At 40.0% G+C, this 17367-nt stretch overlaps 2 protein-coding genes across 7 annotated transcripts in view; one reads left to right on the top strand and one right to left on the bottom strand.

The window, feature by feature from the left end:
* The window catches only part of Ttc37 (tetratricopeptide repeat domain 37), a 104995-nt gene extending 97408 nt beyond the window's left edge, over window positions 1-7587 (bottom strand). For 2 of the 4 annotated variants that reach the window (XM_036207180.1, XM_036207178.1), the window contains exons 1-2: window positions 7539-7583; window positions 1936-1999 (exon numbers count right to left, since the gene is read on the bottom strand). The gene's annotated coding sequence lies outside the window, so the exon portion shown is untranslated. Of the gene's footprint in view, window positions 1-1935; window positions 2000-7481; window positions 7506-7538 lie in introns of those variants that run through there. The other 2 variants (XM_036207181.1, XM_036207182.1) reach the window with 2 other exon arrangements.
* A 154-nt stretch (window positions 7588-7741) lies between these two features.
* Window positions 7742-17367, top strand: part of Arsk (arylsulfatase family member K) — a 49403-nt gene continuing 39777 nt past the window's right edge. Inside the window, exons 1-2 of one of the 3 annotated variants that reach the window (XM_036207379.1) lie at window positions 7742-7943; window positions 14889-15018. In XM_036207379.1, the coding sequence (XP_036063272.1) occupies window positions 7755-7943; window positions 14889-15018 (319 nt within the window). In that variant the 5' untranslated portion in view covers window positions 7742-7754. The remainder of the gene's footprint in view (window positions 7944-14888; window positions 15019-17367) is intronic. The other 2 variants (XM_036207380.1, XM_036207381.1) reach the window with 2 other exon arrangements.

The following is a 17367-nucleotide window of genomic DNA, read 5'->3' as shown; positions in this document are numbered from 1 at the left end:
CAGGAGAAACATCTAAGACAGCATGTGAACCACGAGGGAACCAAACGCGGCTGATGAAAAGGAAAGGTACCGTAGTATGCAGAGAAGGTGTGCCAGGTAAAGCAGTCAATGACTACAAGACCAGACGAAACAACGGAGTGAAGAAGGACAAGCACTCCAGTGGGAGAGGGGAGACAGGAGGAGGAGAGCAGGAAGAGGATCGAGAAAGACAGAACATCACACTGAAGAACAGCCGCCTTAGAGCGTGGACCTTGAGGGTCAGGTGGACACGGATAAGGGCAGCAGCAGGAAAACAAAGCCCACTATAACAAACACTTGCTCTTGATACAGCTGCTGTGTGCAGTACACGGAATTCTTTACTCAGTCATGTAACCATCTATTCTCTTCCCACTCCTTCCTCATTTAGCATAGTATGCAGGCTCCATCCATCAAACACATATGTATATATGAGTGCACATACGTGTATACATGTCAGATTCAAACACAAAGTAATATGTCTCTGAAAATAACTTTTTTAAAATAGAGAAGAGGCCCATTAACCATTTTTTTTTTAAACTAAACCTTAGAAAACTAACCATCAACTAAGTAGCATTCAATACATTTTCATTCATTAAAAAATTCATTATCCAGCCGGGCAGTGGTGGCGCACGCCTTTAATCCCAGCACTCGGGAGGCAGAGCCAGGCAGATCTCTGTGAGTTTGAGGCCAGCCTGGGCTACCGAGTGAGTTGCAGGAAAGGCGCAAAGCTACACAGAGAAACCCTGTCTCGAAAAACAAAAAAAAACAAAAAACAAACAAACAAAAAATTCATTATCCAAAATTACTCCATGTACCCAAAAGCTCTTCTATTTTGGATATTTCCCTCAAGTCAAAGTATTTCCAAGACTTGATCTTCTTAGAAAGGCTGCAATTCTCGTCCACAACTCCACTAATATCTTCTCTAATTCCTCTCCTCCCATCATGTGTTCTTCTTCCTCCCAAGTTAAAATTTAGCACACGATGCTGAATGAAAGACAGGACAAGAACAGGACTACATTGCAGTATTCCTCACACAGTTATGGAAAGATGCTGAATACAATAACCAGTTATCAAGGGAAAGTATATTTACTTTTTCATGCTTTTATGCAATGAAAACTTTCCTACTATGAACTTAAAAGATTTTTATTCAAATTAAGATTAAAAAGAAGCAACAACTATATTTTCAAAGGGGTAAAAAGTAAGTCACAACAAAAAACAATGATAACCCTTAAGGTTATCAACAAGGGATAAATTAATTGATATGACCTCTCCAGCTGAAGCCATGGGAACTTAAAAGCATAATCAGAATGATCATCCAAAGATTCCACAAAATGAAAACAATAATTAAAAATCAGAAATGATCATGCATAGGAAGTTAATTATAAAAAAGAGGAAACAGTAATAATAAATAAATAGCAAAATTCTAAAGATATTTTGTCTTAGGGTTCTTATTGCTGTGAAGAGACACAATGACCAGGGCAACTCTTATAAAGAAAACATCTAATTGGGGTGGCTTGCTTACAGTTTCAGAGGCTCAGTCCATTACCATGGTGGGAGCACGGCAGCATGCAAGCAGATGTGGTGCTGGAGAAAGAGCTGTGAGTCCTACACCTTACAGGCAACAGGAAGTCGACTGACTGTCACACTGAGGGAAGCTTGAGCAAAAGAGACCTCAAAGCCCACCCTCAGAGTGACACACTTCCTCCAACAAGACCATACCCACTCCAACCAAGTCACACCTCCTAATAGTGCCAATCCTATGAGATTATGAGGACCAATTACATTGAAACTACTACATATTTATTTTGTAGTATGATACAAAAAAAAATCTATCATTAGTCCTTCTATTGAAGGAGTTGGAAAAGATCATTAAGACAGACTGACTGCTTGTTACTTAGCATGCCACTCATCTCTTACCTGTTATCACACCTGCATCTTCTTCCTGAACTGAATGTCAAATTGTTCCTTACCATTTTTCCATCTAAATTAAGTAAAAACAACCATGAGATAATAATATAAAACACCCAAAACCTACCAAAGTTTTTTAAAATCAGATTCACCATGATCACAAGCTAAAATATGAGAAATAATTCTATATGATTTTAGTCTTTCATCTTTCCCAGAAAAACACTAATCTACATCTCCAAATTTCTGAACTGGTTTACACCTGGACTTCTTAAGCTGTTTTCAATCATGACTCCTTTTCACCTGTAAAATTGTATGCAACCCCAAGTATAGAGGTACATAAACAAAGGTATACAAATCAAGTACTTATTGAGAGTAAAACTAAAGAAGTTGACGTTAAAACAATACTTTGGTATACACATAATTTAGTAAATAACAAAGAAAATTTGCATACTACTGAAATGAATGTTTATTCCTAGACAAAGAATTAAATTTTGGATGGATATTTGATACTGCAAGATATAGAGTACCTTCAAAATCTTTGAAAACTGGTAACTATTTTGACTTTAGAACTGTCAATTCTGAGAACACTGTTTCCCATACACAGATAACAGAAAACGGCATAAGTGACAATTAGGGTCATTTCAGAAACTGTTGGGAATCCTGTTCTCATCCCAAACCAAAATTCACTCTACGACTTTTTTTATGAAACCCAAATCAACAATTCAAACAGCAATCTTTTAAATCAAACAATCTAAGACAACTAAGATATATTAATATGATTCATAGATGCTAAGGAATGATGGTAGGAAAGATTTAAAAGTCTTTGTTTTCCATAAACTATTACGTTTCTGTAAGAGCAGAACTGAAGTTAAGTCCCTATTGATTAAAACACTTCAGACAGAGGATTTGGAGGAATCAGGCTGGATGTGACCCAAAATTCTCCTCCCTGAGGACTAGCTTTCCTAGTACTAGACAGTATCATGGAAGCTAAAATGGGAGAAAAGTATTCAATAGTCCTCCTCGGCTGTGATACCTACAAACCACAATGACCAGCAGAGCAAAGATCGCCATAGGTGCAACATTGGCACTTATGTTTGAGTGATAGCCAACCGCTGACTAATTTGATGTAAGATCAGCTCAACAGGAGGGAATTCATTCCTGTACTATAAACCTAGCCAACTACCCATGCCTGATGAGGCCATGGAACTAGAGAAAAACCTGCTACTACCACTTTCCCTACCAGAATAATCTCTAGCTGCACTTTTGTTCAGCCCTTCTCTTTCCTCTAACTGCATTCCTAATACTTATCCTTCCATTCACAGACAGTGTAACTCTCACCCTTCTCAAAGAAGCTTCTCTTACAATAGCTGGAAACCACTACAGAGAGCCACACTGGTCAAAACGCAGAAAACTGACTGTGGTTGCTCAGCCCCAATTGATACATCTACAGCACAACTCCTACACATAAGGTACACCCAGAGGGTATCAAATAATAAGAATCAGAGGACCAGGACACCTGCTGCAAACATGTGTTGCCTATGTATGACACAAAAGCTGCCCCCATGAACTCAAAACAATATGGTTACCTAAATAAGACCTGGGTAATGACAACACCCTATTGTTTGGAGCCCCTTATATAATCAATCTGTATTGACTAGTTTTACGTCAATTTGACACAATCTAAAGTCATCTGAGAAGAGGGAACCTCAAACACCTCCATAAGATTGGGTTGCAGGCAAGCCGGTTGAGCATTTTGTTAATTACTGACTGTTGGGGGCGGGTCCAGTCCATTGTGGGTGGGACCACACCTGAGCTGATGGTTCTGGGTTCTATAAGAAAGCAGACTGAGCAGGCCATGAAGAGCAAGCCAGTAGGCAGTACCCCTCCATGTCTTCTGCATCAGCTCTTGCCTCCAGGTTCCTGCTCTGTTTGAGTTCCTGTTCTGACTTCCTTTAATGATGGGCTGTGATATGGAAGCATAAGCCAAATAAACACTTTCCTCTCCAATTTGCTTTGGTAGTAACTCTAACTCTGACACAATCTTGTTGAGTAGTAGTACATATAAAACACATCACTGATGATCTAGCTTCCAAAGTCTAGATCACCAAAAGGCATATTTCTATACTCACATTACTCTTGGATAGCCCTCCAGTTTTCTGTGTATCATTGCTTCTCCTAACCATTCATCCTACTTACTCTTACTTCTGCCCATTCTCATGTTACTCATAACTGAAAGCCAAGGTGAAGTGTCAACCTGCCCCATACCAAATTCACACTAGTCCAATCCTGTAACATTTATGACCTACACCATCATTTCCAAAAACATATTCCAAGGAACATGCTTGAAGGCATTACTCCAGGGTGCAGGAAATTTGTGTCTACCACACAGATCTCACTCTTCAGTCTCAAAGTATACTGCTATCTTAATGCTCTGGGAAATCCTAATACCCCAACACAGCTGACTGCAGCAACCAGCTGACAGTTTGAAAACACTAGCATGCTCTCAAACATAACTTGGGATACTACTGCTTGTGTGTGTGTGTGTGTGTGTGTGTGTGTGTGTGTGTGTGTGTTTAATTCAAGCATTAGCCATACTTTTTAATACCTTGTCTAGTCTTACTTGATTACAAGTATGTATATCTCTGTTTCCCAAAACTGACTGGAAGTTCTTTAGGAAATTCTGTTGTTACTTCGGATATTTAAAGATCTGTAGAAGACCAGAAGCTAGATCCCAGCTGTTCAACTGAAGACCTCTCTAACATCTAAAGAGCAGATTGTTTTTTACTAAAGCAGCCTGTCCCTAACATGGAAATCATTAGCTGATGATGTAAACATGATAAATAGATAGACAGATCTGAACCTGTTGTATCCTCCCAGTGTTAAATAGTAATTTCTTCCAAATTAAAACATTCCATCCTGGAAGGAGGATTCTTAAGACTCCGAAAGTAAATAAAGTTTACAAAGCTCAAGAAATAAACAACTCACAAGTCTCAGAAATCACCTGACACTTACATGATTAGCAAGGCTCCTCCCACAAGGTAAACTAAGCAGTAACAAATGTGGGGCAGGATACTCTCCAAGTAGCTGAGGTATTACAGATTGTACAGGGAGCTTCAAGAACACAGCCTTCGTGAATCATCACCTATGTTGCAATGGGCTTTTCAGTCATGCAGCTACCTTTGAGTCATCCATGTTCCTCTAAGCCCACACCCATGCTCTATAAGTAAGCCCCAAAACTCATTAGTTCAGCAAGTTGAATTATGGTAGTTATTTTGATCTATCATTGGTGCCTTATCTGGAGTGAATAGATGTGTTTGTTCATGTTTCCACAGGAAGACATACAACACCCCAAAATTCAGACATCATAGTACCAGCCCCCCAGTACTTCAAAATACAGCCGTATTTGCAAAGTACAAAGGCAATGAAGGCTAAATGAGGTTATGTGGGAAGACCCTGATCCAACCTGTCACTCTTAAAAGAAATTTAGACATACCAGGATGCACACGCACAGAAGACAGGTCAGGTGAAGACACACTGAGAAGGTGACAAGACAATAACAATGGCCTCAGAAGAAACCAAATTGACAGCTCTTCAGTTTGGAACTTCTAAACGCCAGAATTATGAGAAAACAAATTTCTGTTACGGTATTTTGTTACAGACTAAATCAGAGCACCTATCCTGAATGCTACCTAACTACATAAACACATGCACACATAAAAGTGCCTTTACACACATAAAAGTGTTAAATAACTCAGTGATTAACAAAAACATTCTATGTTCAGAAGACAGTCATTAAAATAATGAAGAAATCTGAAGTAATATGATAACTAGCTGAGGAACTGGGGAAGACTGAAAAAGACTACTAATGGAGAGGAAGTGGGAAGACAGGCTTTTATCCATGTAAAATCAAAGAGGAATGAAAAAATGAGTGGCTGAAAGTAGACAGACTTCAGCTCAAAATCAGAACTTATAATACTTAAACCTACACAAATGCAGAATGAGCTACTCAGAGGAAGGTTTACCATCAGGGAAGATGAAGAAGTATAGTTTGGACAGTCCATCAGGCAGGAGCATTATAGGTCCCACTGCATATCAGATGGAAAGTAGGATAAGAAGTCTCTTAGATTCTAGCAGCACTTTGTCTCTGGGTCCCTAAAATACCTATGTTGCATCAACCCACAGCAGCACCTGCTCTCAGACACAGCAAGGGTAGAAAGAGGAAGAAAAAGATGTGATCCTGTCATCAAAACAAGGGTCTGCAGGAACAGAGCCTTCAAGAAATGTTAGTGTTCAAAGAACCATTACCGTGCCAAAAAGAAAGCTAAATATAATTTTTGTAAATCTAAATGCCAGTTTATATTTCTTCTGTAAAATATGTTCTACATTCCAAATTAACTCAACACAATTTTGGGGAGTGTACCCTGTTTAGGAGGCAATCTACTTGGATACTTTATTTATGCTGTATTTTCTCCCCAAGAGTGTAAATTCCTCAGAGACAAAGGGTGTGTTTTTTTGCATATCCACACACATCTGTAGGGTGATGCTCGACTAACAATTCGCTTCACTAATAGAGATGAAACTCAGTAAACTCAAAAATTTGCAAATCGAGGCAAAGTATTTATGAGTTAGGGCACAGACTAATCAGTTTCCTCTTCAAATAGTTTCCTTGCAAAAACCCTGGAAAAGTCATTTAACCTTTCTCATCTGTTTTACCATCTGCAAACTAATGCAAAAAGATATTCCAACAAAAAAGCATGTTGCACAATAAATACATAGTAAGGTTTAACAGACCACTCAGCACATACGCTATGTACTACTAGACAGGTAAGGTATTTTCATTACAATTATTCTGTACAAAATGCTACAAGACATTAAAGTTTTTAAATAAATAGAACAACTCCTCCTTTTCTTGCCAGCAAATCAAAACAACTGGTTTAATGCACAACGATATATACCTGAAGGTATAATTAGTGAACATTTTGACTTTGGGATAGAAACTTGCTTCTTCCGGAATTCTCCAAAAGAATCCAACAATCAAAAAAGGAATAACATTATTCCGCACTCAACCATGGTACTTTGAGCCTCTGTCAATTAACAGCACACTTCACACAACCCACATTTCTTCCTTTTAGAACCTGTTCCTTTCTTTCTCCCTCCCCCCCCCCCCCCGCCCCGTCCCCTTTGCGACTCTAAAGGCAAAGATCAGTCAAACTTCTTCATATCTGGACCCTGAAACTTACTATGTATGCCCCGCTCCTCACCCCATACCAGCACAATCCTTACTGCCCCGCCAACAGAGGCAATCCGATAAGGCAGGCTGCGTGACCCGGGTTCCAGAGCCACAGGAGATCCAAACCACTACGCAGACCACACCTGAGGTGGCCTGGCCCTAGACCACAGGGACACAGCCCCATCCTACTTAAGTGACAGAAGCACTGCCACCTCATCACCTCCAAGTTCACTATGTCTGCAAACATTCAGCCACGCTATCCCGCGCAAAAGGAGGACGACCCCAGGCCCCACCCCCAGGCCCAATCCTTTCTCCCCTTAAATACCATTTCAACTGCCTCAGATTTTAACTTCTGCTCAAAGCGAAAGCAACCAGAACCCACCTGGAGCATGCAGAACTGCCGCAAAGTACAAATCTGGAAGGCGCATGCGCATTTCCCCAGGCATCGCTTGCGTGAGGGGAAGTAGCTGAGCAATCAATAACTCGAAATTTGATTAAAATGGTCTTTACGTGTGTTAAGAGTGGGACCGCGACACCATCGTTGCGCATGCGCCTGCTCTGAGCCTGATGGGAGTTGTAGTTTCGCGGTGCTACCCACATGACTTCAGTGTATGGCACCCGAAGTCCTAGTTCAGGGTCCCTTTGCTGCTCATTACCCGCGATGCTGCTGCTGTGGGTGTCGGTGGTCGCAGCGTCAGCGCTGGCGGCGCCGGCCCCTGGAATACCAGAGGAGAAGCTGCAAGTGCCCCAGGCACCCAACGTGGTACTTGTTGCCAGTGACTCCTTCGTAAGTACTCAGAGGACTGCGAGCGGACGCCGCCCACAGCCTGTGGAGAGACGACAGGGAGAGCGGGACACTGGGGTTGAGAGGTCCCGCACGCGCACACCTGCACACGTTTGTGCCTATATGCAAAGAAATAGTAAGAAGGCGGTCTTGAACTTCTGGGCTCTGGCGATCCTTGTGCCTCAAACTCTCTAGAGAGACTACACTCTTGCGCCGCGGGCACAGATTTTTACTTTTCAAAGCCAGGCTAGGTCCACTAAAACATTTGCCATTATTAATTAATGCTTAGCCTATATCCTATCCTGATTTAATTCAGCTATGAAGGGAAATGCATTGTTCACTTCCATTAAGGCTTATTCTTCTTCCAAAATGACGAGCCAATCACCTACGTTTGCAAAAATTAATGTTTGGGTGAGAAATGAAGGACCATTAATTATCTAGACCAGTGGTACTCAACCAATGGGTCGCGATCTTCTAGGGGTCAAACGGCTTTTTCACAGGAGTTGCCAAAGACCATCAGAAATATCAGATATTTACATTGCAATTCATAACAGTAGCAAAATTACAGTTATGAAGTAGCAACAAAATAATTTTAGGGTTGTGAGTCATTAAAGGTTTGCATCATTAGAAAAGTTGAGAAACACAGATCTAGACATTTAATAATTGTGTTAGTGCTGGTTTAAATGTTAGTTGTTATAATTTAATCTACCTTTGCCGGGCAGTGGTGCTGCACACCTTTAATCCCAGCACTGGGGAAGGGGAGTGGGGGTGATCTCTGTGATCCTCCAAGAAAATGGAAGTGTAAATTTTCATAATCTTGGATTAGACATTTTAAAATGAGCTAAAGATTTGAAAAGATATTTCCCCATAGATTATACACAGGTGGCCAATAAGCACATAAGACGTTGCTTAGCATTGATAATCATTAGGGAATTGTAGATCAAACCATAGTGAGACATTATGCAGATCAAACCAGTTCATTCCCATTAGGACAGCCAGAATCAAAAAGGCATAAAAGTGTGAGAGGGGTATTTGAGAAGACAGGGAGCCACAGGAGCCAGAGGAGGTGATGTGGAGGTAAATATGATTGATCAAAGTATGAAACTGTTGCAATAAGTGCATTATTTTGTACAGTTAATACATGATAAGTTCTTCCCTATACTAATTACACATACATGCGCGCACACACACACACAATAACCACAGTTTGTGAGAATATGGAGGCATTGAGAACCTCATACACTGCTGTTGAGAATGCTTTGTAAAGTGATGAAGCCACTTTGGGAAAGCATTTGACAGTTTTTTCAGTAATTAACTATAGAGTTACTATAGCAATTCTATTCCTAGGAGTGTATGTGTGTCTGTGTCTGTGTCCAAGAGAAATAAAAGCATGGTCTACACAAAAGCTTCTACATGACTATTCATAGCAATATTATGCTAGAAGATGAAAAGTGAAAGCAACCTAAATATCCATCCACTGGTAAATGTATAAATGAAATTTAATAGTATTATTCAGCAGCCAAAAAAGAAATACAAAAGTCATGCATGTTACAAAGTGTTTGAACCTAAAAACCTATATGTTCTCAGTAAAAGAAATGATGATGGACTAAAATTTATATGAATCCATGTATCTGAAATGTCTAGAGAAAGCACCTGTGTAGAGACAGGAAGTATGTTAGTAGTTGCCTCTGTTTAGGATGAGTGCACAGTGATGGCTAAGGGTTCTATTGGGAATGATGAAAGTATTCTAAATGACTTTCTAAATATACTAAACAACCTTTGAATTGCACCCTTTAAGTAAGTTGTGTGTAAATACTATCTGGATAAAGTTTGTTTTGTTTTTAAGAAAAGATAAAAAGCACTTCTGCTCAGGCCTTTAAGAACAAGGGACCCTCTTGCACTTCTGAGTCCACATACATTGCACTTCCTCTCTGTTGCAGCTACAGTGGTGTGGTGGTTTGAAAGAAAATGGTTCCCAAAGGAAGTGGCACTATTAGGAGGTGTGGCTTTGTTAGAGTAGGATGGCCTTTTTAGAAGAAGTATGTCACTGTTGGGGTGGGATTTGAAGTCTCTTTTGCTCAAGTTCACTCAGTGTGACACTCAGTCCACTTGCTGTTGCCATCTGATCAAGATGTAGCCAGTACCATGTGTGCCTGCAAACTGCCATGCTCCCGCCATGATGATAATGGACTGAACCTCCTAACTGTAAGCCACTACCTCAATTAAATGTTTTCCTTTTTAAAAGTTGCCATGGTCATGTGTTTTTTACTCTTTTGGGGGCCCACCACCGAGCTCCCAAATAAATCACTCACGGAGGCTTATTCTTTCTTATGAATGCCCGGCCTTTGCTTGGCTTGTTTCTAGCCAACTTTTCTTAAATTATCCCATCTATCTTTTGCCTCCTAGCTTTTATCTTTCTCTATTTCTGTGTATCTTTCTTTACTTCTTCATGGCTTACTGTGTAGCTGGGTGGCTGACCCCTGGTGTCCTCCTCCTTTTCTTGCTCTTCCTTTGGCTACTCTCAGATTTCTCCTCTCATTTATTCTCTCTGCCTGCTAACCCTGCCTATCCTTTCTCCTGCCTCACTATTGGCTGTTCAGCTCTTTATTAGACCAATGAGGTGTTTTAGATAGGCAAAGTAACACAGCTTCACAAATGCAACATAAAAGAATGCAACACATCTTTGCAACATTAAACATGTTCCACAGCATAAACAAACGTAATATACCTTAAGATAATATTCTACAACACTTCACAGTAATAGAAACCCTAACTAACACAGGAGTTGGTACCAGGGACTGGCATTTGTTTGGAGAAATTTGGACTTTGGTACTATGTGTTAAGAAAGCAGTGGAATGCTTTAAGCAGTGCTTAATGGGCCATGCTTGTAGGATCTTGGAAGATAGTAGTATTGGTAATGATTTGAACTATTAGGGGATGGCTCAAGAGGTTACAGAGGAAAAAAATATTAGTATGTGGCCTAGAGATTGTTCTTGTGATATTTTGGTGAAAGATGTGACTGCTTTTTGCCCTTGTCTGAAGAGTCAGCCTGAGGCTAAAGTGAAGAGCTTTGGATTAATTCCATTAGCAGATGAAATCTCAAAACAGCCTAGTATAGACTCTGTCATGTGGTTATTAGTGTTAACACTAATGAAGATTTATAATGAAAAAGAGCAAACTGAACAGATAACAATACAAAATGTACAATTTGAGGAGAAAAAGGCACACCCAGAAGTAGAATAGAGTTAAATCCTGTGTTCAGGGAGATAAACAGATTAAGAAATGAAATAAAGGGAGTGGTGACCTCAGGGCAAGATCCAGCTAAATTTCTAACTTGTGAAAAGGAATTCAAGAAAAGCTTAGAGCCAGGCTAGTGGTACACACCTTTAATACCAGCACTCAGAAGGCAAAGGATGGCAGGCAAAGGATGGCAGATCTCTGAGTTTGAGGCCAGCCTGGTCTACAGAGCAAGTTTCAGGACAGCTAAGCTTAGACAGAGAAGGACAGAAAGCTGGTGAAGATGGAATTGAATGGAAGTGCCATGTTCCAGCCCCAGTAAGCAACAGAACTTGGCAGCTTCGGCCACATGGTTCTGGAGTTAAGGATAGCAGAAAGGGGCTATGGAATTTGCCCCCAAGAGTAAGGAAAGCCACTGAGGCCAGGCATGTGTCAGGGGTGTCCCTGAATGGACACCAGGAGAAGCCATTGTGTGAAGCTGTGAAACTGAAGCCTGGATTGCCTTGGAGACCCCAGGATGTTGGAGATGCCAGAGTCATGGGATACCTGCTGAGGAGAGCTACCAACAAGGAGTGGAAGCAGCTCAAGAGAAAGAGGCATGTTGCAGTCAACAAAGTTGAAAAGAGCTGGAGATCTGAAGAGTGTCTTGACATCAGACATGGAGATACAGGGTTTGGAGTTTGCCTGGCTGGTTTTCAGTCTGGCTTTCCAGTATTTCCTCACTATGCTTCCTTCCCTGTGTTTTGGAAGGGTAATATATATTCTGTGCTTTATATGTTGGAAGTATATCATCTGTTTTTTATTTTGATGTTATAGGGGATTACAGTTAAGAGATTGCATGAATCTCACAAGAGACTTTGAACTTTGGACTTTTAAACATTGTTGAGACTGTGATAGACTATGGGGACTTTTGAACTTGGAATGAATGCATTTTGCTTTATGATATGGCTTCAAGACTTTGGGGGCCAGGGAGTGGAATTGTAAGAAAATGGCCCTCAAAGGAGTGGCACTGTAAGCTGCCACCTCAGTTAAGTGTCCCCTTTGTAAGAGTTGTTGTGGTCATGGTGTCTTCACAGCAATAGAAACCCTAACTAAGACAAGTAGTTTTCACTTTGATGAGGTTTCAGAAATTAGTAGTAGCGCGGGAATGTATATTGCATACTCTTTTAAGAATATCATTTGTCATGGTCAGTAAGTCTAAAAGGCATACAATAATGAATGTATACTTGCCATAATGAATAAGACCTGCATTGTTTGACTGTTGGGTTAGGATGATGCTTTTCCTAGTGAGCTTTAATTGTCAATTTGACATAACCTAAAATTATCTGAGGGGAAAGCCTCAATTGAAGAATTGCCTAGATCACACCGGCTATGAGTATGTCTGAGGGAATACCTTAGTTAGCATTTCTATTGCTGAGGTAAAACACTGTAACTGAACAAAACTTGGTGGAGAAAGGGTTTGTTTCATCTTAAAAGTCTCATACTCCATCCTGCAGGAACTGAAGCAGAAGCCGTGGAGGAAGAATGCTTACTGGCTTTGCTCCTCTTGGCTTGCTCAGCCTGCTTTCTTACACAACCCAGGACCCTTGGCCAAGTGAGATGGACTCTCCCACATCAGTCAATCGAGGAAATACTCCCACAGAATTACCCATTGGCAATCTGAAGAAAGCATTTTCTCAGCTGAGGTTCCTCTTCCCAGATAACTCCAGCTTTATCAAGTTAAAAAAATAAAATGGGACAGGGAGATTGTCTTGATTCTTAATTGATACAGGAGAGCCCAGAGCATTGAGGGCACTACCATCCCATGGCCTGTCTAGGTGGTTCTGGGCTATGTAAGAACTCTTACTCTAGGACCAGGTAGTGGTGGCACATGCCTTTAGTCCTAGCACTTGGGAGGCAGAGGCAGGCAGATCTCTGAGTTCCAGGACAGCTAGGGCTAAACAGAGAAATGGTGTCTAAAAAACTGGGGGAGAAAAGAACACCAACTAAGCATAAAACTGAGTGAGCTAGCCAGAAACCAAGTCAGCAAATGTGTTCCTGCATGGTTTCTGCTTCTCAAGATCCTGCTTGAATTCCTGCCTTCTCAGTTATGGACTGTAACCTGGAACTAAGAAGTCTTTATTCCTGTAAATTGCTTTGGGTCATGGTTATGTTTGTCACAGCAACTGAATAAAACTAGAACAATGCTTGAAATCTAAACTTCTCCTTTGGTCCTCCTTGGTCCAAAATGATAAGGAACTAAATACCATGCCATGGTTCAGAAGCAGCAATTAGAATTTATTAGAATTCATAGCCACAGGTGGGATGTAGCTCATTTGGTACAGTACTTGTCTAGCATGCACAGAGCCCTGAATTCAATCACCAGCACCACATAACGAGGACAAGGTAATGTATGCCTCTGATCCCAACAGTCAGCAGGTAGGAGACTGGGAATCAGAAGTTCAAGGTCATGATAACAAGTCGGAGGTTGCCTGAGATACATGAGACCCTGTTTCAAAGGAAAAAGTATATATTTGTGCAGATTTTCACATATAATTCATACAAGTATTCAAAGTTAATTTGCTAATGTTCTTTTTACCTCTCCCAATTGGGTGTGAGTTTCCTGGGAATGGGACTCTATTTTATCTCACCATTGGGTCCTCAGACCTTGCAAGGTGCCTGATATATAAATACACAGGTATTTAAGTTTTATTAAAATAATTTTTTAATTATTTCTTCATTCTCCAAATGAACTTTCCAAGAAGCACTTTAACTTAATATATGCAAATGAATTTGAGCATAACATTCTTTCGAATGTTATTTGGGCACTGGATCCTTATAACATACCTTTGCTTTTTATTCTTTTTGAGATTTTATGCAAACATATTGAAGTGTTTGGGGTAGTAAATTTTGTGTTTAAAATTAAAGGGGAAAATTTTTTTGGTAACATAATCAAGGGTGTCATGGAACTGGAGTTACAGACAAGTGTGAGCCATGTGGGTACTGGGAACCAAACCCAGGTCCTCTAGAAGAGCAGTCAATATTCCCAACTGCTAAACCATCTCTCCAGCCCCAAAACATATTCTTATCTGAGGCAATGATAAGAAGTAATAGTTTTTATTCAATGAGTTGGGTTTTTTCTTATTATTATTATTATTATTATTATTATTATTATTATTATTTCTTCTTCTTCTTCTCCTCTTCCTCCTCCTCCTCCTCCTCCTCTTCCTCCTCCTCCTCCTCCTCCTCTTCCTCCTCCTCCTCCTCCTCCTCCTCCTCCTCCTCCTCCTCCTCCTTCTTCTTCTTCTTCTTCTTCTTCTTCAAATATATCCTTGAATCTTAGCATTTCATGATCTTGTTCTTGATTTAACAACCTGAATTTTCTAGCTTTCTACCTTTGGTTTTTGATGCCCAATATTGAGAAACAGCTCTATGAGACAGCATCATAAACTAGCATGCTGTCCTGTGCAATCTGGAGATAGAAATGAAAAGAACATTACTACCATCACCTCTAATTGTTTAAGCCTATGAGGGTTATATGAAAGAAGAGAGACTAGGTTGGGAATGGGGTGGCTCAGAGGGCAAAATGGATGGCTGAACAAGTCTGATGGCCTGAGTTTGCTATCTGCACAATAAAAGTTAAAGTGGAAGGGTGAGGAAGAACACTGAAACTTGTCCTCTGTCCTCTGTGTGTACATGGTGATCAGCAGTGGTTGAATTTCTTTATTTCAGGATGGAAGACTAACAATTCAACCAGGAAGTCAGGTGGTAAAACTTCCCTTTATCAACTTCATGAAGGTGCATGGCACCACCTTCCTGAATGCCTACACTAACTCTCCCATCTGCTGTCCATCTCGTGCAGGTATGAATGTGCCCAAAAGGACATCCAGATTTAAAATATCCTGTGCAAAAATCTATTGTAAAATCACATCTAATACCTAATAAAATGCCTCAGTGTAACTGCTGTGTGTTCTACGGTATGAATGTTGGGGTCATTTGATTTTCTAATTTTTCTGAAGAATTTCTTTGTTTTAGAATTGAATTTAAATTTCTTGATTTTCTGAAGAAGGGCTTTTTCTTGCCTGAGATGCTGTCTAGTTCCTGTGTTGCTGTTTCATTTCTTCATTTTACTGTCAAAGCAGATGAGAGGGTACTCTTGCTTTAGAGAGTTCTGTTTCCAGGAAGTCTTTCTGTGAAGGCTTAGGAAGGAGTCAGCAGGCTCTCTGGAAGATTCTTCCCAGACAGAACTCATATTCATGTTTATCTGAAGTTTTCCAAATTATTTCAGACTATATACTTCATCTCATTCTCTTCTGTCCCAATTTATATCTATCACAAATCTAAGGGCTCACCTTATTGTAATAATTTAACAAATAGCCATAGTTTTGATGGCAAGCATGTCAGTGATCATAAGCCATAAGTTTAGAAAATGAAAATTTGTTTTTAAGAATCTTGTCTGAAAGTTATTCTCTTGCCAGGCCCAACCTTTGGACAGTCCTTGGTATAGGGGAGTGTGAATTGAGAAATAATAGATATGAAAAATATAGATGTAGACAAAAAGACAGAGACACAGGCTAGCTTCAGGAGGGCTCTGGGTCAATACCACAGTGGCCTCAAGTTTATTCCTAATGGGCTTTTTATACATCTGCAAGGGGAGAGGCAAAAGACCTTCCCCTTTCAAGGTCAAGCTACAAAGTACAAACAAGTATATTTTCAAAACACCTTGTAACCACACCTTACATTGAAGCATCTTGTAATTAGACGAAGTATAAGACACCTAGTAACCATGCCTTTGGCCAAAACGTCCTATTATGCATACTTGTAGAGCAAAGCAAACCTGTACTCTCTGACCTTGAGTCAAGATGGAATAAGGCCTCACTATGGAGTCTGTGTGGGTCCCCTCACTCTCCTTTGCCTCTGTCCATGTTGTCTGTGGTTATCTGCCATGGAACCATCTTTATGAGCCACTAAGATGGTAGTCTTTATGATTTTAGTTATAACCACCTTCACTATATTTCTAGAGCTATCTGGTCACCAATGATTAAGGAAACCTATGTTATTCTAACTGATATTTCAATGATGAAAGATATATCATATGTAAAAGTGAGTTTGCTGACTTCTGTCCTGTGTTGACTAGAAGGAGCCTGGCCTAGGGTAAGGTGGTTCTAAATCTCAGTGAACTGTACAGAAAGTAACCCAATTTCCTCATGTACAGAACATGTTAAGTGTGCTATATCTCTCACAGCAAATAGCATCAATCAGAAGAATAAATGAGAAAGTGGTTAGCAAACTCTGAAGGTTTCACAAAGGTGTTTTTCCTAAAAGAAGCATATTTTGACAAGGAGTGATAATGATAAAAGTAAGTGATGTATTCTTACTATATTTGGTAATATTCTAAATATCTTCTAATATTTTGTATATAATCATACTTCCATGAGCATGGTTACTATTATTAGCCCAGTTTGCAGAAGAAAAAACAAAAATAAAAAGGTCCAATAACATGGGAGAACATACCAGAACTATGGTTATTGTGGTTCAAACCCCACCTTTCAGTAAGTATTTTCTTATATCCAAAAAGAAAAAAGGGGTTTGGGAGATGGCTCACTTGAGAAAGTGCTTGCCCACAGGCATAAGACCTGAGTTTGAATATCCAGTACATATATATTTAAAATATAATAATAAACTGGGTGTGACAGTGCCTGCCTGTAATGCTAGCTAGCTAGCACTTGGGAGACAGAAATAGAAAGATCAATGGGGCCTGCCACCTAGTCAGTCAAGCCAAATTTCAGTGAGAAATACTTTGTTATTTAGGGAGACACCCTCAACATGCACACACCGAGGACAGAAAGTGTATCCAACCTACTATGTATGCACACAGAAATGAGAAAAGGAAAAGGATCATTTATTGAAGTTTGAGAAAATGAGAAAGAACACATAGCATCTTTTTTTTCTTTCTTTTTCTTAGAAAAACCTAGTGAAAAAATAATAAGAAAGTGCTTGAAGATGTAAGGGAAAAAATGTCTATAACTGTCAGTCCACTAACTTATGGTTTAAAAATCTAATGGAAAAAAAATACTTACAGATACCTTTTATGATTAAAAAAACACTAATGATGTGCAAGCTTTGTTTAATCCCAGCCATAAATATAACAAATACCTTAATCAACTTCCCCTCTAGGCCTTGGTGGGCTCCTCTGAAGAACAGAAATGCT

Source organism: Onychomys torridus, chromosome 15, assembly GCF_903995425.1.
Source record: "Onychomys torridus chromosome 15, mOncTor1.1, whole genome shotgun sequence".
Taxonomy (NCBI): Eukaryota; Metazoa; Chordata; class Mammalia; order Rodentia; family Cricetidae; genus Onychomys; species Onychomys torridus.
The sequence above is the reverse complement of the archived record's forward strand: the minus strand, read 5'-3'. Positions and strand labels throughout refer to the sequence as shown.